This window comes from Balaenoptera borealis, assembly GCF_965194805.1.
Source record: "Balaenoptera borealis genome assembly, chromosome: 20".
NCBI lineage: Eukaryota > Metazoa > Chordata > Mammalia > Artiodactyla > Balaenopteridae > Balaenoptera > Balaenoptera borealis.
The window spans coordinates 11255141-11279679 of NC_138879.1; the positions used below are offsets into that span (position 1 = coordinate 11255141).

At 52.8% G+C, this 24539-nt stretch overlaps 2 protein-coding genes across 4 annotated transcripts in view; one reads left to right on the forward strand and one right to left on the reverse strand.

The window, feature by feature from the left end:
* Nucleotides 1-24539, forward strand: part of RPTOR (regulatory associated protein of MTOR complex 1) — a 451485-nt gene that overhangs the window by 38336 nt on the left and 388610 nt on the right. The window lies entirely within an intron of this gene.
* Nucleotides 13919-23770, reverse strand: NPTX1 (neuronal pentraxin 1). The gene is made up of 5 exons (XM_082372821.1): nucleotides 23203-23770; nucleotides 22705-22912; nucleotides 20329-20573; nucleotides 18925-19104; nucleotides 13919-18136 (listed from the first exon to the last, which is right to left on the reverse strand). Exons 1-5 carry the CDS (start codon nucleotides 23644-23646, stop codon nucleotides 17915-17917), a joined length of 1299 nt encoding a protein of 432 aa, XP_082228947.1. The 5' UTR covers nucleotides 23647-23770; the 3' UTR covers nucleotides 13919-17914.

Sequence of the window (24539 nt, forward strand, 5' to 3'; positions counted from 1 at the left end):
AGCTGATACCAGTGTAGCTTCTAGTTCCCAGAACACCACCTTCCAAATGCAGAGGGGGTCCTGGGGGTGACAGCAAGCTCTCCATGCTCCATGTTTGTTTCTACAGTCCCAAGTTCTCTCCACCTTCTTCTAGGTTAGGGGCGCTGCGGTGGGAGACAGGGTCAAGCTGAGGCTTGAGGAACCCACCAATCCAGGTGAGGGAGGGAAATTCAAGCAAGCAGGCCTAACAGAGGGCTCCACCTTCCAGGCGTGAGAGGGTCCTGGGAGAAATAGGAGAAGCAGCCAGGTCAGATGGGGAGGCAGCAAGGGGCCCAATACAAACACTTTGCTTCTGCCCTCCCTGGGGACCACTGGGCATGCTGTTGGACCAATAACCAAAGGAGGACCACACACACACACACACACACACACACACACATGGTTTCACCGGACAAGGGGACACGTTGTAGCCTGGCACCTTGGAAGAAGCCCCCCAGCTAGCCCACCCTCCCGGGCACAAGTTGGAAGCAATGTGTATACGCACTGGGGCAGGGGAGGTGGATAAACCTCCTCATCTGAGCTCCCTTCCTAAGCTGGGGGCCAGTTATTCACAAGTCTGACCCCTTAGCCCTCCTGGCTGAGCACACACAGGGTCATGGGAATGACGTCACCATCCATCCAGACTGAAACATCAGACATCTGTGTAGAACCTTATGCCCTTGGCTTCTTGGCACCTGCAGGTGTGGATTGATTTTGTCTTTTCCACAAAGTCTTTTTTTTTTTTTTCCTTTGGCCGCTCTTTAGTTCCCCGACCAGGGATCAACCCAGGCCCTTAATAGTGAAAGTGTGGAGTCTTAACCGATGGACCGCCGGGGAATTCCCTCCACAAACTCTGTCTTAAAGGGTGTCTTGAATGTGGTGGCCCCCCTGCTCAGAAAGGGGGTGGGTAGGCGCCTCTGCACTGTCCACTAGAATGCTTGTGTCCCTGGCTGCCTAGAGCTGATGCAAACAGCCCTGTGTAGCTCACCGCAGCTGAATTCTTATCTCAGAAGCCCCTTAGAAAGTGGTTCTGGGACACAAGGGCCATCCGTGTGCTCTCATCCTCCCTTCTTCCTGCGCTGGAGGCAGAAGGAGCTACCTCCCCCACCGAGTAGCCACAGGGAACGCTGCTTCAGATGCGCTCCAGACAGAGCCTCCTGATGGGTCTTCCAGAACATTTCTTTTGAAAATCGCGGCACACTTCTCTGCTTAAAACCATCCAGTGGCTTCCCGTATGATTCAGAGCAAAACCCACAGTTCTTTCCATGGTGTATGAAGTGTCAGTTACCTTCCATCCAAGGACCCCCAGGAACACAACTGCAGTGGAATGGAGTGATGGCAACAGCACACCGTGGGGAGCTGGGGTGTGTGTCCGTAGGAGGTGTTAGGAAGGACTCTGGAGACGGGCTTGTGCTGGGGAAACTGGGGCTGGGGTAGAGGCCGTCGGGAAGCAGGGTTGATGCCACAATCGGCTATCTTAATAATTTGTGTCTAGAAGGCAGGAGAACAGAGCAAAGCTTAGGCTGAAATTGGTAAATCCACACCAATCAGCAAGGAAAGGGGACCAGGGCCCATTTTTAGGTCTGGACAGTGTCCACGTTCTGTGTTCAGATATGACTGCAGAGGCCTCTTGTCTCTGTCTCCATCCATCTCAGTCACAGAGTGGCTGTGTCTGATGACAGTGACATTGGTTGTTGTTGTTTTTTTTAAGATTTATTTATTATTTATTTATTTAATTTATTTTTGGCTGCGTCGGGTGTTAGTTGCAGCACGTGGGATCTTCGTTGCTGCGCATGGGCTTGTCTCTAGTTGTGGCATGCGGGTTTTCTCTTCTCTAGTTGTGACGCGCAGGCCCCAGGGCTCGTGAGATCTGTAGTTGTGGCGCGCAGGTTCCAGAGTGTGTGGGCTCTGTACTTTGCAGTGCGCAGGCTCTCTATTTTAGGCGTGCGAGCTCAGTAGTTGTGACATGAGGGCTTAGTTGCCCCGCGGCATGTGACATTTAGTTCCCTGACCAGGGATCGAACCTGCATCCCCTGCATTGTAAGGCGGGTTATTTACCACTGGACCACCAGGGAAGTCCCGACAGTGACACTGTTGAGCCATGCAATTGTCAGCACAACACCGAGGCCAGGTGTTTTTCTTCTCAAGCCCCTGTGTGACCTGACCAGCCCCCCAACCCCTGCCCGCCTCCAGCTCTGTGCTTTCCTGCCATGTTGCTGCCCCTTCAGGCCCTCTGCCCGGTCCCTCTGCCCAGGAACCCTTCCCTGTCCCACCTCACTCTCTGTTCCTTTATCCTGCTTTGAGCTCTCACCATTGCCTTCCCTTCTGCTAAGGGAATCCTCCATCCTCTGGTCCCTCCTCATCTCTTGCTCATCTCCCCAGGCCGCCACCAAATCCACAACAGGGAGAGTCTGGTCACACGCCAGGGTGTCACAGTACTGGGGGCAGGGGATGGTTCTCGGGGGCAGCTCTTGTCCTCCCAAAGCACTCGGGCGTTTTCCGGGGTTGGTGACCCCACTCTGCGCTGCCGTCTCTGCTGCAGCACTTAGAGACCCAAGCTGGCTGTGGTGGGTGTGTGACATGCAGAGGCAGTTTTGACCAGACGGCTTCTCAGCCTTCCCTTTCTACTGCCAGATGCCAAGGGGCCAACAGTCTGGTGACCCTGAGCCCTAAAGAGCAGAGAAACTGGAGCTCGGAGGCTCTGCCCGAAGCCGGTCTGGCTCTTTCTGCTGGCGGCATAGACCCCATGCTAGCCAGGGTCGGCTCCTGATGTTCCCAGCCCTCCAGCCTTGGGGCCTCCCATTCCTTTGCTCTTAAAACAGAAGGATGTTAGTCCCTCCATTCATTTCTTGGGCTGCCATAATAGGATACCACAGACAGGGGAGCTTCAGACAATAGAAATGTATTCCCTCACAGTCTGGAGGCCAGAAGTCTGAAATCACGGTGTCAGCAGGTTGGTTCCTTCTGGAGGCTCTGAGAGAGAATCTGTTCCAGGCCCCTCCCCAGCTTCTGGTGGCTGCTGGCGATCCTTGGCATCCCTTGGCTAGTAGACACATCATCCAGTCTCTGCTCTGTCTTCACATGACCTTCTCCCTGTGTCCCTGTGTCTTTGATCAAATTTCCCAATCTTTGAATTAGGGCCCCCTCTAATCCAGTAGGATTGCATCTTAACTTGATGACACCTGCAAAGACCCTATTTCCAAATAAGGTCGCATTCACAGGTTCTGGGTGGATATGAATTTTGGGGGGACACTACTCACCCCAGTACAGCCCCCATCCATATAAGGTGGAAAACCCAGAGTCCCATGAGGATCCCCACGTTTCTCTGGGTCATCTGCCTTCACGTTCCCTGCTTCTGCTGCACACTCGATGCGGGGGGGTCTACACTGGACACCACCCAACTTCTTGGTTTGTGCAAAGCATGGTTCACATGGGCCCTTCTGGGAGCAGACGTTCACCGGTGTTTGGGGTGATGGAGCAACTCATTACAGATGACAACACAGGCATTTCTGGCCAACCGGGCTTTCCCCCTTTGGCCTTTCTCTACCCCGTCACGTCTTTTCTCTCCCCAGTTCTCTGTCCTGCAGATTCTCACCTCTTCTCTCCCAGGATGTCTGTGAAAACCACAGTCCCTTTTGCTGCTGTGCAAGCAGCTCCCTTCACCTTTTCCTTCCTGCCTCGACCCCTGCAGGCAGGGGAGAGGGTGAGTTCCCCTTCCAGACTAACAAGAGCCATTGGTGTATTTTCCTAAACTGAGTCAAGCCAGCCTGTGTCACGTACCAGCTCCCCTGGTGCATGAAAGCAGTTGGTTCTTATTTCAAAGAGCGTTTCTGGTTTTTTTCTTCTTTCTACATCTGCACTAACATTCTGTGATTCTTAGAGAACCAGAATTCTGAAGAGTAAAGCCCAGAGCCAAGAATGTTCAATCCAGAAGGGGCTTCTAGGAGGAAGGAAACAGACACGACCTCTGCCCACTGGGGTTCTGGGTTGGGGAGACTCGGAGCTGTGCAGACCAACTGAGCGCGGCTGGCACTGCCAAGGGAACACAGGTGCAATGAGACAGGATCACAAGGAGGACTAATTTACACCGGGCAGGGGATCAAAGATGAGTAGGATTTAGTCTAGCAAATTATTTCTTGGATATGACACCAAAAATACAGTGCAGAGGCGGCTTTGACCAAAAAATAGCTAAGTTGGACTTCATCAAAATAAAAAACTTTTGTGTGTCAAAGGGTACTATTGAGAGAGTGAAAAGACAACCCACAGTATGGGAGAAAATATTCACAAGTCATATATCCAATAAGGGATTGATATCCAGAATATATAAAGAACTTCTATAACTCAACAACAAAAAACCAAGCACCCAATTTTAAAATGGCCAAAGGGTTCAAAAGGACATTTTGCAAAAGAAGATACACAAATGGCCATAAGCACATGAAAATCAGTATATCAGGGCTTCCCTGGTGGCGCAGTGGTTAAGAATCCACCTGCCAATGCAGGGGACACGGGTTCGAGCCCTGGCCCGGGAAGATCCCACATGCCGCGGAGCAACTAAGCCCATGTGCCACAATTACTGAGCCTGTGTTCTAGAGCCCGCAAGCCACAACTACTGAGCCCATGTACCACAACTACTGCAGCCCGCATGCCTAGAGCCTGTGCTCTACAGCAAAGAGAAGCCACCGCAATGAGAAGCCCGCGCACCGCAATGAAGAGTACCCCCACTCACCGCAACTAGAGAAAGCCCACGCACAGCAACGAAGACCCAACACAGCCAAAAAATAAATAAATAAATTTATTTAAAAAAATCAGTATATCACTAACATTTTGTGATATCACTAATCATTAGGGAAATGCAAATCAAACCCATGTAAGATAGCATCTCACGCTCATTAGGGTGGCTACCATCGAGTAATAACAACAGCAGAAATAACAAATATGGGTGGAGACGTTGGAACCTAGTACGCTGTTGGTAGGAATGTAAAATGATGCAGCCACTGTAGAAAACTGTGTGGCAGTTCCTCAACACCCATACATAGAATTACCATATGATTCTACTCCTAGGTATATACACCAAAGGATTGAAAGTAAGGACTAAAACAGATACTTGCACACCCATATTCTTAGCAACACTATTCACAAAAAGGTGGAAACAACTCAAGTGTCTATCAACAGGTGAATGGATAAATAAATGTGGTCTATCCATACAGTGGAATATTATTCAGCCATAAAGGAATGGCATTCTGACACAAGCTGCAAGATGGAGGAACCTTGAAAACATTATGCTAAGTGAAAGAAACCTGACCCAAAAGGACAAATACTGTATGATTCACTTATATGAGGTCCCTAGGATAGGTAAATTTTGAGAGACAGAAAGTATATTAGAGGTTACCAGGGGTTGGGGGAGGGAGTCGGGAGTTAATGTTTAATGGGTACAGAGTTTCTGTTTGGGGTGAAGAAAACGTTTTAGAAATAGTGGTGATACTTGCACAACATTATGAATATAATCAATACCAATGAATTGTACACTTAAAAATGGTTAAAATGGGACATTTTATGTTATATACACTTACCACAATTTTTTAAAACTAGTAATGTAATATACCAAAAGCCATTGAGCTGTACACTTTAAATGGGTACATTTTATGGTATGTGAATTATACCTTAATGGAAGTATTAAAAATGAGGGGAGCCCTCCCCCCATGCAAGTCCCATGCAAAGACCCGGAAGTTTTAGGCAGGGGCTTGATGCATTGGAGACACTGGCGGGCCTGAGGCCTCCCAAGGATGGGGCAGGAGCAGGGGCGTCTCCCCAGCCCTCCCTCCCTGCACCCAGCCCTGCCCGCTGCCTCTAGCACCTCCTCTGCAGGCTGGTTCTGTGCTGAGTGCACAGCCTCCCCTCAGAAGCCAATTTTCTGCATAGCGAAAATGTTTTCTCTGTGTCCACTTTAGCAGATGGCCCCCCACCTTGGCCTGAATTGAGAAGCGCAGAAATCAAACAGCAGACAGACGGCTTCCTTAGCAATGCCTTATAGGCACATAAGCATGCAAGCTCACACCCGCCCTCCTCCCCCTCCCCCATCCTCCGGCACCATTTGCCTTCGGTGTTTCTAAGCCTGAAGCTGGCCCAGGTGCCTGAGCTGAGCCTTCTTCTTCCGCCCCTCAGACCACCCACCGGGCACCTGGCCCAGGTACTTGCTCATGGTAGGTGCTCAGGAAACAGGTCCTCGACAAGTGAATGAATGCATGAATGTATGTTTTTCTTTATTTCTCTTTTTTTTAAACTGGAGTATAGTCGATGTACAATATTGTATAAGTTACAGTTGTACGATATAGTGATTCACATTTTTTAAAGGTTATATTCTATTTATAGTTATTATCAAATATTGGCTATATTCCCTGTGCTGTACAATATATCCTTGTAGCTTATTTTGTACATAGTAGTTTGTACCTCTTAATCCCCTACCCCACGTTTGCCCCTCCCCCTTCCCTCTCCCCACAGGTAACCACTAGTTTGTTCTCTCTCTCTCTCTTTTTTTAAAAAATATTTATTTATTTATTTGGCTGCGTCAGGTCTTAGTTGCGGCATGTGGAATCTTTTAGTTATGGCATGCGGGATCTTTAGTTGCGGCATGTGGGCTCTTAGTTGCAGCACGTGGGATCCAGTTCCCACACCAGGGATTGAACCTGGGCCCCCTCCACTGGGAGCATGGAGTCTTAGCCACTGGACCACCAGGGAAGTCCCTAGTTTGTTCTCTGTATCTGTGAGTCTGCTTCTTTTTTGTTATACTCACTAGTTTATTGTATTTTTTAGATTCCACATATAAGTGATATCATAGAGTATTTGTCTTTCTCACTTCACTTGGCATAATGCTCTCCAGGTCCACCCATGTTGTTGCAAATGGCAAAATTTCATTCTTTTTTTATGGCTGAGTAGTATACATATACATTTATATATACGCCACCTCTACTTTATCCATTCATCTGTTGATGGACACTTAGGTTACTTCTGTGTCTTGTCTTGGCAATTGTATATAATGCTGCTATGAACATTGGGGTGCACATATCTTTTCGACTTAGTGTTTTTGGTTTTTTTTGGATATATACCGGGAGTGGAATTGCTGGGTAATATGGTGTTTCTATTTTTAGTTTTCTGAGACCTCCATACTGTTTTCCACAGTGGCTGCACCAATTCACTTTCCTACCAACAGTGTATGAGGGTTCCCTTTTCTCCACATCTCGTCAACATTTGTTATTTGTGTCCTTTTTGATAACAGCCATTCTGACAGGTGTGAGATGATATCTCATTGCGGTTTTGACCCTGATGATTAGCAATGTTGAACATCTTGTCATGTGTCTGTTGGCCATCTGCATGTGCTCTTTGGAAAAATGTCTATTTGGGTCTTCTGCCCTTTTTTTTTTTTTTTTTTTTGGTCGTGTGGCATGTGGGATCTTAGTTCCCTGACCAGGGATCAAACCCATGTCCCCTGCAGTAGAAGTGCAGAGTCTTAACCACTGGACCGCTAGGGAAGTCCCTTCTGCCCATTTTTCACTCAGGTTGTTTGTGTTTTTGATGTTGAGTTGTATAAGCTGTCTGTATATTTTGGATATTAACCTCTTATTGTTCATACCATTTGCAAATAATTTCTCCCCTTCAGTAGATTGTCTTTTCATTTTGTTGACGATTTCCTTTGCTGTGCAAAAGCTTTTAAGTTTAATTAGGTCCCATTTGCTTATTTTTGCCTTTATTTCCTTTGCCTTAGGAGACAGATCCAAAAAAATATTGCTACAATTTATGTCAAAGAATGTTCTGCCTATGTTTTCCTCTAGGAGTTTTATGGTTTCTGGTCTTACATTTAGGTCTGTAATACATTTTGAGTTTATTTTTGTATATGGTGTCAGAGAATGTTCTAATTTTATTCTTTTACATGTAGCTGTCCAGTTTTCCCAGCACCACTTATTGAAGAGACTGTCTTTTCTCCATTGTATGTTCCTGTCTCCTTTGTCATAGATGAATTGACCATAAGTGTTTATTTCTGGGCTTTCTATCCTGTTCCATTGATTTATATGGCTGTTTTTGTGCCAGTACCATTCTGTTTTGATTACTGTAACTTTGTAGTATAATCTGAAGTCAGGGAGTGTAATTCCTCCATCTCTGTTCTTCTTTCTCAAGATTGTTTTGGTTATTTAGGATCTTTTGTGTTACCATACAAATTTTAAAATTGTTTTTTCTAGTTCTGTGAAAAATGCCATTGGTAACTTGATGGCGATTGTATTGAATCTGTAGATTGCCTTGGGTAGTATGATCATTTTAACAATACTGATTCTTCCAATCCAAGAACACAGTATATCTTTCCATCTGGTTGTGTTGTTTTCAATTTCTTTCATCAGTGTCTTATAGTTTTCTGAGTAGAGGTCTTTTACCTCCTTAGGTAAGTTTACTCCTAGGTATCTTATTCTTTTTGGTGCAATGGTAAATGAAATTGTTTTCTTAATTTCTCTTTCTAATAGTTCATTGTTAATGTATACAAATGCAACAGATTTCTGTATATAAATTTTGTATTCTACTGTTTTACTGTATTCATTGATGAGTTCTAGTAGTTTTCTAGTGTCATCTTTAGGATTTTCTATGTGTAGTATCATGTCATCTGCAAACAGTGACAGTTTTACTTCTTCCTTTCCAATTTGGACTCCTTTTATTTCTTTTTCTTCTCTGATTGCTGTGGCTATGACTTCCAATGCTATGTTGAATAAAAGTGATGAGAGGGAATTCCCTGGCAGTCCAGTGGTTAGAGCTCTGTGCTTTCACTGCTGAGGGCCCAGGTTCAATCCCTGGTCAGGGAACTAAGATCCCACAAGCCAGATGGCTTCCCCCCCCCTCAAAAAAAGTGATGAGAGTGGGCATCCTTGTCTTGTTCCTGATCTTAGAGGAAATGCTTTCAACTTTTCACTGTTGAGTATGATGTTGGCTGTGGGTTTGTCATACATGGCCTTTATTATGTTGAGGTATGTTCCCTCTATGCCCACTTTCTGGAGTTTTTTTTTTTTTTTTTAATCGTAAATACGTGTTGCATTTTGTCAGAAAGCTTTTTCTGCATCTATCTAGATGATCATATGGTTTGTATTCTTCAATTTGTTAATGTGGTGTATCATATTGATTGATTTGTTGATATTGAAAAATCTTGCATCCCTGGGATAAATCCCACTTGATCATGATGTAAGATCCTTTTAATGTATTGTTGGATTCGGTTTGCTAATACTTTGTTGAGAATTTTTACATCTATGTTCATCAGTAATATTGGCCTGTAGTTTTCTTTTTTTGTGATATATTTGTCTGTTATTTGGTATCAGGGTGATGCTGGCCTCATAGAATGAGTTCGGAAGTGTTTCTTTGCAATTTTTTGGAATAATTTGAGAAGGATAGATGTTAACCCTGGGTTTAGTGCCTGCGTACTAGCGATCAGAGCCAGGTCCCGGAGTCTGGTTGCTGGGCTCAGGGATCCCAGAGCTGGTGTCACATCACTGTTGGGGTGGGGGACGGTTCTTGAAACAGTTGGGTACAGGGTCCAGGGTGTCCTGAAGCTTGTGTTGGCCTGACAGTGGGCAGGACTGGGACCCAGCTGGTTCCAGGGCAGGGTCTAGCCTGCTGGTGGGCAGGCTGTATCCATAGGCTGTGGGATTATGGTTTTCTTGTGTCTGGTGTCTGCCCACTGGTGGGTGGAGCTGGGTCCTGGGCCCTCTGGTGGGCAGGGCAGTGTCTGGGGTGGCTGTGGGCTCAAGAGGTCTTTAGGCAGCTTGTCTGCTGATGGGTGGGGCTGTGTCAGTTAGTTGCTTGGCCTGAGACATCTCAGCACTGGTGCCTACAGGTTGTTGGGTAGCGCCAGGTCTCGGCCTTGATGAGCTAGAGGGAGGATCCCACACAATGGCGCCTACCAGCACCAGTGGCCACGCGGTAGAAGGAGCTCCCAAGAATGGCTGTCACCAGAGTCTATGTCCCCAGGGTGAGCCACCCCCCGACCCTCACCTCTCCAAGAGACTCTCCAAGAGTAGCAGGTAGGTCTGGCCCAGGCTCCTATCAAATTACTGCTTCTGCCCTGGGTCCTGGAGCATGTGAGATTTTGTGCTCACCGTTTAACAGTGAAGTCTCTTTCCCCCCCCCAGTCCTATGGGACTCCTGAAATTAAGCCCTGCTGGCTTTCAAAGCCAATGGTTCTGGGGGCTCATCTTCCTGGTGCAGGACGTCCAGGCTGAGGAGCCTGATGTGGGGCTCAGACCTCTCACTCCTGTCGGAGAACCTCTGCAATGTAATTATTATCCAGTTTGTGGGTTGCCCACCCAGGGTTATGGGTGGGCAACCCATAACTTTATCGAGCGTCTGCCCCTCCTACCCGTCTCGTTGTGGTTCCTTCTTTATGTCTTTAGTTGTAGAAGATCTTTCCTGGTAGGTCTTTTTCATTGATGGTTGTTCTGCAAATAGTTGTGATTTTGATGTGCTTGTGAGAGGAGGTGAGCTCAGGGTCCTTCTATTCCGCCATCTTGGCTGATCTCCTGTGTGTATGTTTTTCTAAAGGGTCAGTTGTGGTTCTTCATTTCCTTAATATCCTTCTCTGCCCCTGTCTCCAAAGGGAGACTGATGAGTCCAGGTCATGACAGTGGGCTCAGGGCCTGTGGACCCCACCCCAAGTACCTACACGCACCCTGATTTATATGGTAGCTAAGAGATTCTGGGGAGAAAATGTGACCCAGGTCCACCAACAATGATCAGAAATATGAACTCATGTAGCCTGAACAGGGACCCTGAGAGGACAGTTAACATTGAGGAGAAGTCTGGTGAGGGCAGATCCCATGGCTGCTGGACTGCTGGTGGGGCAGGGGGCAGAGGGGTCCTGTGTGAGCAAGGGTCTTGCAGCAGGTAGGTCAGGCGTCCTGCACAGAGGGCCCTGCTGGTCCCCACGGACTGGGGAGGTTGCCTCCTAGGCTCCAGGGAGAGCCCAAAGGGACTGCAGAGACCAGCTGGTCCCACCCTGTCTTCCTATGCTGGGGGAAACCATGGCCCTGAAGACCACTGTCCACTTCCTTGAGTGACCACATGAGTCTCAGGAAATGCAAGTGTGCTTCATGGGGAAACCAAGAAATGAAAGGATTTTCAATTTTTAAGGACCAGACTGTTAGAAACAATTTATTTGAATGTCAGGAGAGGAGGGAGCCTCTGCTCCCTTGAGGAGGGGCATCTTGGGAACCCAAGGCCACAGGGACTTACCACGTGCATCACACGTGGGTGCGTGAGAACCTGAGGGGTCAAGGATGACAGAGCAGCAAAGTGCGAGGGAAGAGCAGGTCTGGCCAGAGATTCACGGGCTCAGATTGGGACTAGGTCCTCTGTGAAGGGGTGGCCTGCCAGGTGCTGACCCCTGCAGATGAACTCGGAACCTGATAGCTAGTGTGGAAAGACAAGGGCTTTGCAGTCTGATCGCCCGCCCTGCCACTCATGAGCTCAGCAGGTCACCTGGCCTCCCCACCAGCTCCTCATCTGCAAAATCAGTGTTATCATCAGGGTGGCCATTGGGATGACGTGAGATGAAGCGTAGGAATGAGTTAAGCACAGAGCACGATGCACAGTGCGGATGCCAATGGCCCCTGGAGGGTGGCAGCACTGCCGGGGCACCTCCAGAGGTGGACCGTGGAGACTCGTGAGGGTCTGGGCCCCTGGCAAAGCTAGCCGATGGGCCTGAGCCCAGGTGGGCACCACCAGCTGTGAATGGGAAAGAATCTCCTAGTCGGGGACGGGGGAGGCAGTTCTGCTAAGGTCAAGGCAGCAGTGCTGGCTGACTCCATCCCAGGGAGGGCCCCTCGTTGGCTGGGCTGAGCGTTCCAGCCTCTTCCGAAGGGCATCTGGTTCCTACAAATAAGCCAAGCCCTGAGCTCAGAACCACAGGCCTTTCAAAGAGTTCCAGAACCTTTGTAACTTCCCCACAGCCACCACTTTTATTCTTTCCTATTTCCCCGTTCCAGCGAGTAGTTAACTTCTCAGAGCCCAGGCGGCCTTGTGCTCCTTGGAGGTCTGCAGAGAGGGGGCTGCTGCGGACAGGCCGCTCGCTCGGAGCCTCATGGGGACCAGACAAGGAGATGGAGCAGGTCGGGACTCCTTGAATTGCGCCGCTCCTACCCTGGGGGCCCACAGCTGATGCACAAGCCCCAGCTTCCTGGAGCAAGGATGGGGGTGGGGGTGACACATTCCCTGGACCCTCCAGGGATTGGTCTACACTCCTATGCTGCCCCCTGGGGGGCTTCTGGGGTGGGAGGGGTGTGACCCTAGAGCAGGTCAGCCAGGTGGTGCAGGAGAGACATGAAGGCTGAGACCCAGGGGACATGGGGGCTGTCTCCCTGTGTGCAGACAGGTGGGTGGAAGCTGCAGCTCAGTATAAGGAACTGGACACTACAGAAAAGAAATAGAAAAGGTAGAAAAGAAAAAAAAGAAAACTCCCAGCTGGAGCTGTCTGAAAATGGGGCAGACTCTCTATGAATAGTGAGTTCCTCATCACTAGAAGTGTGCAAGCTGAAAACATTTTCGTGCACCTGATGGGCCGTTGGAGTCAATGGCTTTGGAGACACTCTCCAGCTTTGAAGTCCCGAGCCTGTGTCCCTCTGCCCCAGGCTTCCACGCAAGCGAGCTCAGCAGCAAGGTCTGACTGCCTCCCTGCGAGCTGCTGTTCTCAGCTCCATGGCCCCTAAAGTCAGTCACTGATGTACCAATATCAGGTGTGAGAGTTGGGGAAAGTAACTTGTTTCTAATGATAGTTAAAATACCCAAGTTTTTGAATGAGCACTTCCATAGAAATTAGAAATGTAAGAGTGATGTTATTATAGGCATAACTATGCACTTGGCTTGAGTGGGAGGCAAAGAGGTGGTGTGTTGGCTGGAGCTGCTGGGATTGGGTACAACCCTTGGCCTGGCCACACGTGTCTGGAGGTGGATACCACCCGCCAAGGGCAACTCTGGAGAAAACAGGTCCAGGGTCTTCAGCCTGGCAGGGGCTTCTCTCTCCCAACAGGGACTCCTCCTGCAGGGGCAATAGGGCGAGTGGCCACCTGCTCTGAGGCCAAATCCCCTCCTTCTGTACCACCCCAGGCAATGGACGGCTCAGTTACACCCCACCAAACTCCAGGTCCTGAGTCCTGGCCAGGTCCCCTCTGCTAACCCAGTGTGCGTGTGGGTATGTGTGTTGGGGCATGGGGGAGACCCACCAACCAGGCAGGCTACTTTGGCCCCTGGTCATTAATTTTGTCCCCTGGAAGGGAACAGTTCCAAAGCTCTTTGTTCATCCAGAGTCTAGCTTGGTCCACCAGGGGCCAAGGAAGTAAGTTCTTCTCAGTGCCCAGGGCTCCCGCGTCACCCATCTTCTTGTTATGTGAATCTAGAGATGCTGTCTTGCTTGAGAGCAGGAAAGCAGCCTGGGAACCCCAAAAGAGGAGAGGTAACCAGGTGTTGGCCAAGGATGGGTCAGCAGGGATATGGCAAAGGAGAGCAGAGCAGGGCTGTTTGGGAAGGACAAGCCCAGGCCACCTGGGACCTGTGCCCAGGTGTGCTGTGGGCAGTGCATTCACTCAGTAAGGAGCAGGGCTGCAGGCGAGGTGAGGAATGGGCAGTTACTCTGCACCCCAAGCCCCAGTGTGGCCTCCACACATTGGGAAATCACTTCACCTCTCTCTGCCTTGGTATCGGCTATTGGGCAGGCCCCCTCCCCACCTCTGATGTCCAGTGTCACCAGATGGCTGCGTGATTTTCAAGCGGCACAGGGCAATGGGCAGGCATGCATCCCCTGGGAGGACCCCTGAGGTCATCCAGCAGGTTGAGGTGACATTTGCAAGCTTGAGAAAAGAAGAGACATTCCAAGGAGACCACAGTCTTTCTTCACTCTTTACTGTGTAAAAATAAACTTAACAATTCATGTCATTTCAGCAAGAAAATGAAGAAAAAGAAAAAAGCAAGAATACCAGTAGAAATAGTGCATTTCCAGAACTGCTTATGGGAGGTGGCAGGTCCCATGGTTTTGACCCATTAGATACCCAAAAGGCTGCGGATCATATGAAAAATGTACAGCTTTGGTTAGCAAATAATGAAAAAGTAAGATACATCAATTCTGTTTCCTATTATACAGTATATACAATATAACAATATCAACCATAGGGGGTTTGCTTTGTTGTTGTCGTTGATTTTTTTTTTTTTTTTTTGGCAAATAAGACAAAATTGGGACTTTAAGTATTGGGCTTTTTTTCTCCTCAATGACTTGTTCCCCTTCAACAAATGGCACTTAAGTCCACTGTGCATGGAAGTGATATATTTCCCGTCATTAGTTGAATAGATTTACACACTGTGTTTTAAGAGATGAAACCATGACTGCTTTAAGCCACATTTTGGTTGCCATAAGATTACAAAGGATACTATCCTCTTAATGTTTACAATTCAGAACCCTAGTTTCTTCTATCAGGGTTGGAACTGACCATCAAGTCTTCAACTCATTCCACTTAACAAGCCAGCTCCGAGACAGAGGGGCCACCATAAATGGCCAGTGTACATCCCATCCCCGACACATCTTTGAGAACAGGTGGCCCCTCTTTGGAGCTCATTGGAACGACTGTGACCTTCATGCCAGCCTCTTCCCTCCCCTTCACTCCCCACAAGACACCCCCTTGGTCTCAGGTCCCAGGGCTGGTGACAAAGTGATCTTTGCAGTCTTAGAAAATAAAACTGTGAATCTACAAAAGGAACAGAAAGCATACAAAATGTATCTCTTTCTTCCAAAATAACATGCTTTCAGTTCTACGTTTTTGGCGGAGCCTGAAAGTATTTTCAAGGGAAATATAGGTTGAGTTAATTTATAGGTTTGTCCTTTTCTTTCATAAAAATACTCTTGTTTGGTAATAAACTTTTTCTTCTAGAGTAAGAGAAATAATACTGTTATCAAAAGCAAGAAAGGCTTACGATTCAAGTGGGCTCTAATCCCCCGAGGGCCCGGAGAGCCTCTGTCAGCAGCTCTCCCACCTCGGACACCCAGGGAGCTGTAGGACACCAGCTCGGCGAAAGCAAACACTGTCTCGACAGTGCTTTTTTATCTTCTTATTTTATAAAATCGCTTACCTGAGATAGGCATGTATTATTCAGTGCAAGAGGGAACATCAATCAGATTAAGGGGTAGATGGAAACTATGTGGATTAGATATGTGGCTGTGTCATCTGCCTTCCTCGGGGCTGGCAAAGTGCCAAGTGTTACCACAGTAAGGGAGTCCGGGGCTTGGCACAGGCTCCAGCTGGGGAGGGCGGAGGGAGTTAAACATCAGCTTCCATCCCTGGCACCGTGGGTGCGTCAGGGGAGGGGCGAGGAGGGTGAACAGGTCGGGAGGCTGAAGGGACACAGGCGTAAGCATCTGGGGTGTGCTCTGCCCCTCTCTACTTAGGGCAGAGGATGGCTTGTGGTCCTGAAAGGACAGCTCCCACCACGCCCACTGGGACAGGAGGTGGTCGGGGTCTGGTAGATCCATAGATCGGCAGGGGCTGGTGGGAGGTGCTGATGGGAGAGCACCTAGCACACTCTGGGCCTTGCCTACAGCTCTGAGATGGCTGAAGTGAGGGGTGGGGCTGATCTGGTCTAGAGGGGGATACTAAGCTCTCACTCTCTCCCAACCACAGTCATTGTTAGGCTTGTTCTCAACCTACACGTTAAAAATACTTCTTGGTGTGTTTGGGGAGTGGGGAGGGGGAGAGGGAATCGATCTCTCCCTTGACCTCCTCCGACACCCTTGGCTTGCTTACCCAGCCATTTTCAGTAGCTACATGGATGGTCACAGAACAATGGGTGGCACTGGGCACACAACACAGAACCAGAGAAGTTCATGCAGGCAGGGGAACACACACCAGACTGAGGAAGCAAGGGACATGCCACCCCAAGGAACATGCAAACAGAGAAGATCCCTGCAGATCCACAGGTGCCACAGCCCGATGGGCTCTGACAAAGCACAGCGGTCTCAGAAAAAGCCACTGTTGAACCACAACACGCAGCCTGGCGCCTGGACCTCACCCTTGGCACTAGAGTGATGCATTGCAGAACGGCGACTGGGTACCGTGCAGACACCCACGCGGACACCAACACAGAGACACCAACACAGACACACACAGATGCACTAGGTTTCCGACACAACACGGACCTGCGTTTAAGGAGACAGGTGCCCTGGAAGGAACAGAAGACAGAAACACCTGCTTCTCCTGAAGAAATGTCTGCAGCTGTAGATGAGCCAGGCAGTGCAGTAAAATTTCTAGAAAGACTTGCCAGCCTTTTGCTAATTAGACTCCTGGTGACAGAGTCCAGGTTGCCCTTGGGGTGTGCGACCCCCAGATGGTGCAACAAAGCAGGGAGCTCACCCTCCCCTGGGTGTGATCCGTCTGAGTGCTCTTCTTCTCGCTCTCATTCAACACACACACACACACACACACACACACACACACACTTTTCTCCCCGCCTTGGAAGGACTAGAAGGAGGTGCACATGCTAGTTTTTCATGGAGGGAAAGAAATGTCAAAGCTTCTGACACTGGTTGGGTCTCAGTGTCACCAGCTGGTGACAGGTTGGGGGCTACATCAGGACTTGCGCTCTGTAAGATGGGGGAGTGGATTCCAGGCCCCGGCCTAGCCATGCGTGGCTCCCCAGGAGAGGTCTCCGGAGGCCCTGCCCCCTTGGAGGGCTCGCCCTGGCCCGGGTGAAGAATATGGCTGTCGGAGTTACCACGGACCTGGCCCATCGACTGGCTGGGTTCAAGTTTCAGTGGCCCTGTGTGGCTGGGTCTTAATCAGAGTGCGGGTTTCCTGGTCTAAAAGGTCTGCTCTCAAGCTGACCCACTGAAGCCTCTGGTCTGCCACTGCCAGAGGCCAAGGGGAGGAGACCAGGGGTCCTGGCTTCGTGGGCTGTGGATGGGATGTTCCTCTCTTGGGGGCACTAGCTGGCAGCTGAAGGGGAGTCTGAGGAGGTGGGAAGGCTGAGGGCCACAGACGGTATCCTGGGCCAGAGCTGGCCGAGCTGGGTATGCAGGCTGGCCTCCCAGGCCCAGTGCTGCCCTCAGATGCCAACAGCAGGATGCTGGCCAGGCACTGGGGGTTGGGGGAGGGACTGCCCGGATCCTGAGGCCGGTCCCACCTCCTCTGCCCCCGCCCAGCATGTGGTGCCATCACAGGACACTGTCTGCCTTCAACCCTTCAGAGAGAATTCCTTCTATGACAAAATACAAATTCTCCATGCAGAGGCCCCCAGCCTTTAACAAACTGCTAAAAGATATTTATTTTATCAATATAGAGATATGTCGCTCTGAAAAACGTTTACAAACAAAGACGAATGCATTGCAGAAGAAGATGCACCAGCCCCAAGACACGCGGGCAGACACCAAAGTTGGCAATGCAGATATTAGACCAGTCATGAGATTTCCCAAAGCCACAGAGAAAGAAGAAATGAAATACCTCATTTTAAAAGAGAAGGCCTCCCCAGAGAGACAGACCCTTGTAGACACACACACACACACACACACTCACACACAGGTCCTCTCACTTACGTGTGCATTTTTCAAAATGTTGCAGCTGCCGGCTTTACTGGTGAACGGGGCATGCCTGAGAAACAGTGCGGGCTCCTAGAGAGAAGTGGGGACACCTCGGGGACAGATGGGAGCCGGGCCTGCTTCACGTGCATGAGGACGAAACCAGGCTGTGTGCATGTGCGCATGTGCGAGGGCGATGGCCTTGAGTCATTCCTGGGGGAAAGGGAGAGAAGAAGAGACGACGGATCATCTCCGCACAAGCAGGGGGGAAGCGGGAGGGGGCTGGGGACCTGGGGACCAGGAGGCTCAGCCTGGCCCTGGGCCTCAGTTGATCTGGCGACAGGCTTCAAATGTCCACTTGGTGGCTCCGCCGTAGATCTCAATGTGGGACTCAGCCCAGGCAATGACGTTGCCGGAAAGGGCCTTGGTGCTGCAGGTGGCCAGGTTGTACACCTCCCCCGGGGTCAGCTTGCGGTCCCAGATGTTGAAATGGGCCAGCTCGCCCACGAACGCCTGGGTGGCATCAAACCCGCCACCCAGCGTGTCCTTCAGAGAAAAGCAGAGGATGAGGGTGGAGGGGGTCATTGCGGTGGGGGCCTATCAGGAGGGCATCCCTAGGGGGAAAGGCTCTCACGTCTACCTCTGGTCCATTTGTCTCCCTGTGTCTGGTCTTCAGCTATCCATCCGTCCCTCCCCTGTGGGGAGCTCAGGAAAAGGAGTGATGCTGGCCTCCTCTGCCCTGGATGCAGAGCTTCTCCTGGGGGCACCTGAGAGGTGCCCAGTGAGGGAGGGTGTCAGCCAGGTCCATGAACAACTGTGGGAGCAGCGCCTGGGGGGCCTCCCCTACACTCCCTGCCTCTAGTCAAGAAACTCAGATGTCACTCTTTGACAGCAATACCTGCCCAATGAGAATGGAAGCCCTGGGGCTCTCCTGCCTGCCTTTCCCTCCTGGGTGCCCAATGGGAGACAAACCACTTCCAGGAAATAAATTATGCATCACTAAATGCACATTTGGTCTTCCTGTGCCAAAGAGCATTGCTGCAGTTGTTGAGGAAGTTGTGGAGAGCCTTGAGACCAGAGCCCACTCCTGCTTGCCTTTCCTGAAAGTGCCCACTCAGAGCAGGGACTTTGCCCAAACTGCTGCATCACTTGCTTCCCTCAGCTACTTCTCAGGGGAAACCACTTCCTTCTCCAGCTCCCTCCCACTTTGCTCCCTGCTGCCTCTCTGCCCTCTCTCCCAACACCCTCATTCTTCTTTCTCCTGCCTAGTCTCTGGTTCTGGGGCTCCTCCCCCTGCAGCTGCCTCCCTCTTTCCCTGCCCCCATGGCCTGTACCTGCTCCTGGCCCAGCACCAGCACGCCCTGTGGCTTGATGGGGTGATAGGGCGCCAAGTTCTCGCCGTTGCCTCCTTGGGTGCCATCCTGGTAGGCTTCCCAGACCCCGTCCCGGGTGGTCCAGGTGATGCAGATGTGGTGCCACTTGCCATCATTGATTACAAAGGGCAGCTTAGCCACCTGGGAAGGAGAACAACATACAGGACATTATGGGAACAGGGGTACAATCAGAATCAATTATCATCACTAGTTAGTAGTTCAACCGATATTCATATGCATTTACAATAAATATCAAGAGCCGTTACTGAGTTTTTGCAGCACCTGCCCCTCTGGACTGTCAGGCCCATCCATTGATGGAGCACAAAATCACAAAGGAAATGGGAAGATTTGTCAAGGGGGCTCCTAAGATCGATCTGCATATGCAATCTCCTCACTCCTACTCACCCTCCTCCCTCTTGGCTAGTCTACGAAACAGGCCCTCTGATGGAGGAGGGCCACCCCTGGGGGCTGAGTTCACTGCTGCTTTCTGAGCCTCTCCTCTCTTCCAACACTCCATCTCTAATTGCCAGATCTCTGGGTCTACAACCCGCCCAGCCTTTTCGCAGAGACTCTGAAAGATGCCAGGGGAGATGGCACCATGCCTTTTAACGCTCAGACCAGCCTCTCACCTGAAATTTCACTCACGCTCTTACCATTTCAGGCAGGGAGGCTGCTTCAGCCAATGAAAGAACCCTCACACTCTTTTAACTTGGGGGAAATGGGGCCCCAGAAAGGCACAGCCCTTTCTAGGCAAGGCCTCAAGAGCAAGGGCTTGGAATCTAATTCCCAGCCCAGGTTTTAGACATTTACTACCAAAGCTGGCATAGAGATGAGGGAGTTTGAGAGTTGGCAGCTATTCCCACAGCTAACAGAGGGCCAGGATGGAGACGGGTTCCCTGGAGGGAAAGGTTGCCCTCTCCCAAGGACTCACCCAGATCTGGCCTCCTCCCAGGGGTAGGGGGCTAAGCAGGATTGATTTGGACTCTCTAGGAGCATCTTTACCACCCCCCCAGCATCTGTGGTCTCCCAAATATGGAGGAGCAAAGTCAGCTCCAAGGCCAGCTGGGGGAGGAGGATTCTGTCAGATGGACTGTCCCCCTGGATCACCCTCCTCCACCCTAGCCCGGAGGCCTCTGTCTGGGAGGCCTGCTCGTGGAGCATGGCAAGGGCACCCCTCCCCATTCCTCCCAGTCCTCACCCTGCACCTCCCTCAGCCCTGCCTGGCAGGCTCTCCTCTTGGGGCCACAGTAGCATCTGAGGCTGTATATCTCATGCTACCCAGACCTGTCCCAGCAGCTGGCACAGACTGGGGCCCTGGGGGCCTCGCCCTGCTGCCCTGCAAGTCCAGAGGGGTGGGGACTCTACCTTGTCGTTGATGAGGATCTCCATGGGGTTGTTGCCCCACTCAATGAGGACCAGCTCATTGGCCTGGCCGGGCACGGCATAGGAGAAGGGCGTGCCCACCCCTGGCGCTGCGCTGGACTTGAGCCACATGCACACCGTGAAGGCGTACATCTCCGGCAGGCTCTTCTTCACCTTGGCATACATGTAGTTGGTCCGCAGGGGGAAAGTGAGCTGGAACTTGTCTCCAGGGCGGTTGTCCTTCTGACCTGGGGAGGACGGGACACAGTCCAGACACCTGCACCTTGATGAAGCGCCTGTCCCTGACTAAAGCAGGCTTGCCAATGCCCCTGCCCCCAGCCAGGCTTGGTGATGCAGACACAGCAGACTCCCCTCTGTTCTGTAGATGCTGAGAAGGAGGCTTGGAGAGGTCAAGTACTTTGCCCCAGGGCACAGGGCCAGGACAAAAGAGCTGACCCAAGGTCTCTGCTCCCGGTCTGGCTCCCATAAGGTGGCTCCCACACGGTGACCCCTGTGGAGAGGCTGGGATGGGGGTGTGGGGAGCCGCCCGCACACGCTGGGCTCTGAGTGTCTGCACCTGGGCTGGGCAGTGGGCGTGGGTAGGGAGTGGGTCAGTGCACACCCTGTAAAGCAACGCTCGAAGGTGTCACCACAGAGGAAGGAGGTCTCCTCCCGGCCAGTAAAGAGGCTAACTCCCCTCAGAGCAGCCCCTCCAGGAGCCCAACCTGATTCCAGGATGCTGACTGCTGACGGTGCTCAGAACCAGGCCCCCGGTGCCCGTCACACTTTCCTTGAGGCCAGGACACACTGCAGCCCCTGGTCACTCATCTGACCCAGCCGATTTGCCCTGAGGACTCAGGCTGTTTCCAGAATCCCATCCATCCCACAGGAGGGAGAGTTGTACCCCCCAAGGCTCTTCTAGCAACTCTGTCTGGCCCCCTGCAGAGAGGGCAGGACAGCAGGGAGCCGGGAGGTAGCCCTAAAGCCACGATCCCCTAAGGTGACTGCTTTGAGGATGATGCCAATCATTCTCAGGGCGAGCTTCCTGTGCGTTTCCTGAAAAATCAGGCTCCTGGTCCCATACCCTCCCTTTATACACAGCCACCAGCTCCCCGCCTGCCGGCAATGTCTCCAGGGAATACTTTTCTGCCCTCTCCCAACCCACACACACACTGTGGCTGTGGCCCTGGGCATGGTGTGACTGAGTCCAGGCAAAACATGCCAATCCAGCAGTGGGCATGGGCACCAGGCCCAGAGCCAGGAACACACACCCACCAGCTCCAGGGTGTACACTGGCTGCTGCCAGGGAGCCCAGCACTAAACCGGCCCTCCAGGCCAAGAATTATTTCTAGAAGGCATCCTACTGGGCCAGCAACCCCACCCCCTTCCTCTAAGCCAGGTGTCAGGGAACAGAGCGGGGCTGGCCCTCGGTGTTCCCCTTCCATCTCAGGCTGGCAGCCCCCTGCCCTTGGAGCACATCTGGTCCCTGGTCTCTCCAGGGGGTGTTCTTCATTTCCCCAATCTCCCCTTTCTCCCCCCCTCCTCCCTTCCCCGATCTGTTTTTCAGTTACATAACGTGCCTTAAGATGGCACTGTTTAAATCCATCCAGCACACTTTGCAGTCCGAGAAGGGTCACGTGGCCCTGCTTCGAGCCCCGAGTCTCACCCCCTCCCCCACTTTTACAACCTTGTTTGATTTCTGCGACTTCAAGGCTGAGCCTCCCGAGCTCATCCGTGGGCCTGGGGCGAGATTGGGGCTGGCTGTAGTTGGCGACTCGGGAACCGCGGGGCTGCACGCAAGATGCCTGGGCTTGGGTCACTCAGAAGAGAAAACCTCGGGGGTGTGCTCAGGGCGGAGGGGAGGACCCGGAAATCCCCAGAGGATGCCAAGGGTACCAAGGAGCTGGGAGGAAACCTGCTCAGGGCCCAAATGTGCCATGGACCAAGAGGACCCAGCCCCAGCCCATGCGCTGCTCTCTGCTGTGGATGGGGACTGGCTAGAGCCAGGTTTTCTTAGCCAGGGAGGACTTGAGCCAGCCAAAGCTATAGTGCAAAGTTGCTGAAGATTAAACAAATCAGACTTGGAAAAATCCTGTGAGTGTGTGAGTGTGTGAGTGTGGCGGGGGAGGGGGGAGGGAACCCCAGGCAATCCCTTCCTCACTCTGCTTCCTGAGATGTCCCAAGCCCAGGGCACCCCAGTCCCGCGAGGAACACCAACTGGAGAACCTGGGGCAGGGATGGGGCTGGAGGGGTGGAGGAGCTCAGGGCTTTTACACTCCCAACCTGAGCTATGCAGGAAGCCAGGACCAGAGGCAGGGTCCCGCTGGTCCAGGGAGCTGAGACAGGATGCATGAACCCCCAGCCCCCCATGACCATTACCTTTCTCGAGCTCGCTGATCCGCTGGTGCAGGGAAGTCAGGGCGCTCTCGATCTTGACTCTTTCCTCGGTGTCGTTTCTGGGGCCCCCCTTGCCCTCCTCCAGAGTGTTCACCCGAGACAGCACCTGCCTCTCCAGGTCATCGATCTTGCTCTGCAGCAGATCCTTGAGGCTGTTGGTCTGGCTGGAGGAATTGAGCCGGCTGTACTGCTGCGAGGGTGCAAGGGCGGGGGTGGGGGGGAAACCATATCGTTACGCGTGGAGCAGGGGCCGTGCCGGGAGGCCGGTGGCGCGGTCCCCTCAGGGCGACTGCGGGGGCAGCCTGGCGGGGAGCTCGGGCGAGTGGCCGTCCACGGGGCCCCGTACGCTGGGGGAGGGCCCAGCCAGGCATCGGCACCCGGCCGAGGCCGGGGTTGGGGGTGTCGGGCCGGGTCGGGAATGGAGTTGGGGGAGGGCAGAGGGGCGCGCGAGCCAGAGGGGAAACAGCGGCGCGCGCGGACCTCGAGGTTCTCCAGGCGGGTTTTGAGCGACTGCAAAGTTTGCCCGAGTTGGCTGAGCGTCTCGGCGGCCGGCGTCCGAGACAGGTCGCCCATGGTGTTCTTGCCCGAGCCGGGCTGCTTGCGGCCGCCGCCCGTCCGCGCCTCGCCGGCGCTCGCGTCCAGCGTGCTCTGGCTCTCGCAGCGGCCCAGCTTGGTGGTCAGCTCGCGGATGGTCTCCTTCTGGCTCAGGATGGTCTCCTTCTGCTGCAGCACGGTCTCGCGGAGCTGCAGCACGTTGCTCCGGAGCTCCTCGGCGCCGCCGGCGGCCACGGACGCGGCGCACATGTCGGCGTCCACCGGCACCGAGGTGCAGATGAAGCGCGTCGGCCCAAAATCCTGGGCCCCGCTGCCCAGGAGGCAGAGGGCGAGCAGCGCACAGGTGCGCGCGGCGCGGCCGGCCAGCATGGCTGCGGGCTCTGGGACCCGGCGCTCCGGGCCCGGCTCGGCTCGGCTGGAGCTCCGCGGGCGGCCAGCGCTCTGGGCGCCGCGCTGCTCACTGCTCCGCCGCGCAGTCCGCACGGCCGCGCTGTCCGGCCCCCACTGCCGCCTGCGCTGCGGAGCCCGCGCCTTTTATGCCACCGCGGGAGGGGCCTCGCGCTGCCGACGTCAGCGGGGGAGGAATCCCGCTTTAATTGTCTGCGGCCCGGGCCCGCTGCTCGGCTGGGGTCGCAGGGGTGCGCAGTGGGTGAAACTTCCCCCAACCCCCGGCGCCGCCGCGGCCTTCGCACCACCCTCTACCGGCCCGTCCCCGACCCCAGCCGAGAACGGAGGGGGTGGGGTGGGGGGAGGAGGGTGGGCCGGGCCGCGGCCTCGGACTCCTGGATGGGCCACCTGCGTGGTGTCCCCAAATCTCCGACGGGGCTCGGGGCGTGTGGGAGGCCACGGAGGACCCGGGAGGCAGAATTCGGCTCAACCCGCTCGGCTGCACTGAACAATCGCGGGGCCCGGACCCGGTCCCCAAGGACTCAAGTCGTCCGCCCCTGCGTGCCGGGTGGGGAGCGCCGGGAGCAGAGCCTCGCTACGTCGCTAAGTCCCGAGAGGGGGTCGCGGGACCGCTCCAAGTTTCTTAGATGTCCGTATGGGGTTAAAAAGATGCTATACACCCCAGGTCTGGGGGCTTCCCACGCCCTCGTTCTTGGCTCTCCTGTGCCCTCCCCCACCCCCCAGCTCCGAGCTTTGGGGACTGGCAACGTCTCCTGGGATTGACAGCCCCCACCTCGTGCCGGCGGGGCAGGCGGGCACTTTCGGAGGCGTCCCTTGCGGATTAAGCCTTTCCTGCCAGCCGAGCGGGCCCGATT

Excerpts from the sequence above, each read along its gene's own strand:
- NPTX1 (XM_082372821.1), bottom strand. The coding sequence starts at position 23,646 with ATGCTGGCCGGCCGCGCCGCGCGCACCTGTGCGCTGCTCGCCCTCTGC. Across the intron at positions 22,913-23,202 it reads CCCGCCTGGAGAACCTCGAG|CAGTACAGCCGGCTCAATTC; the intron begins GTCCGCGCGCGC and ends GCACCCTCGCAG. Across the intron at positions 18,137-18,924 it reads TGGTGCTGGGCCAGGAGCAG|GACACGCTGGGTGGCGGGTT; the intron begins GTACAGGCCATG and ends TTTTCTCTGAAG.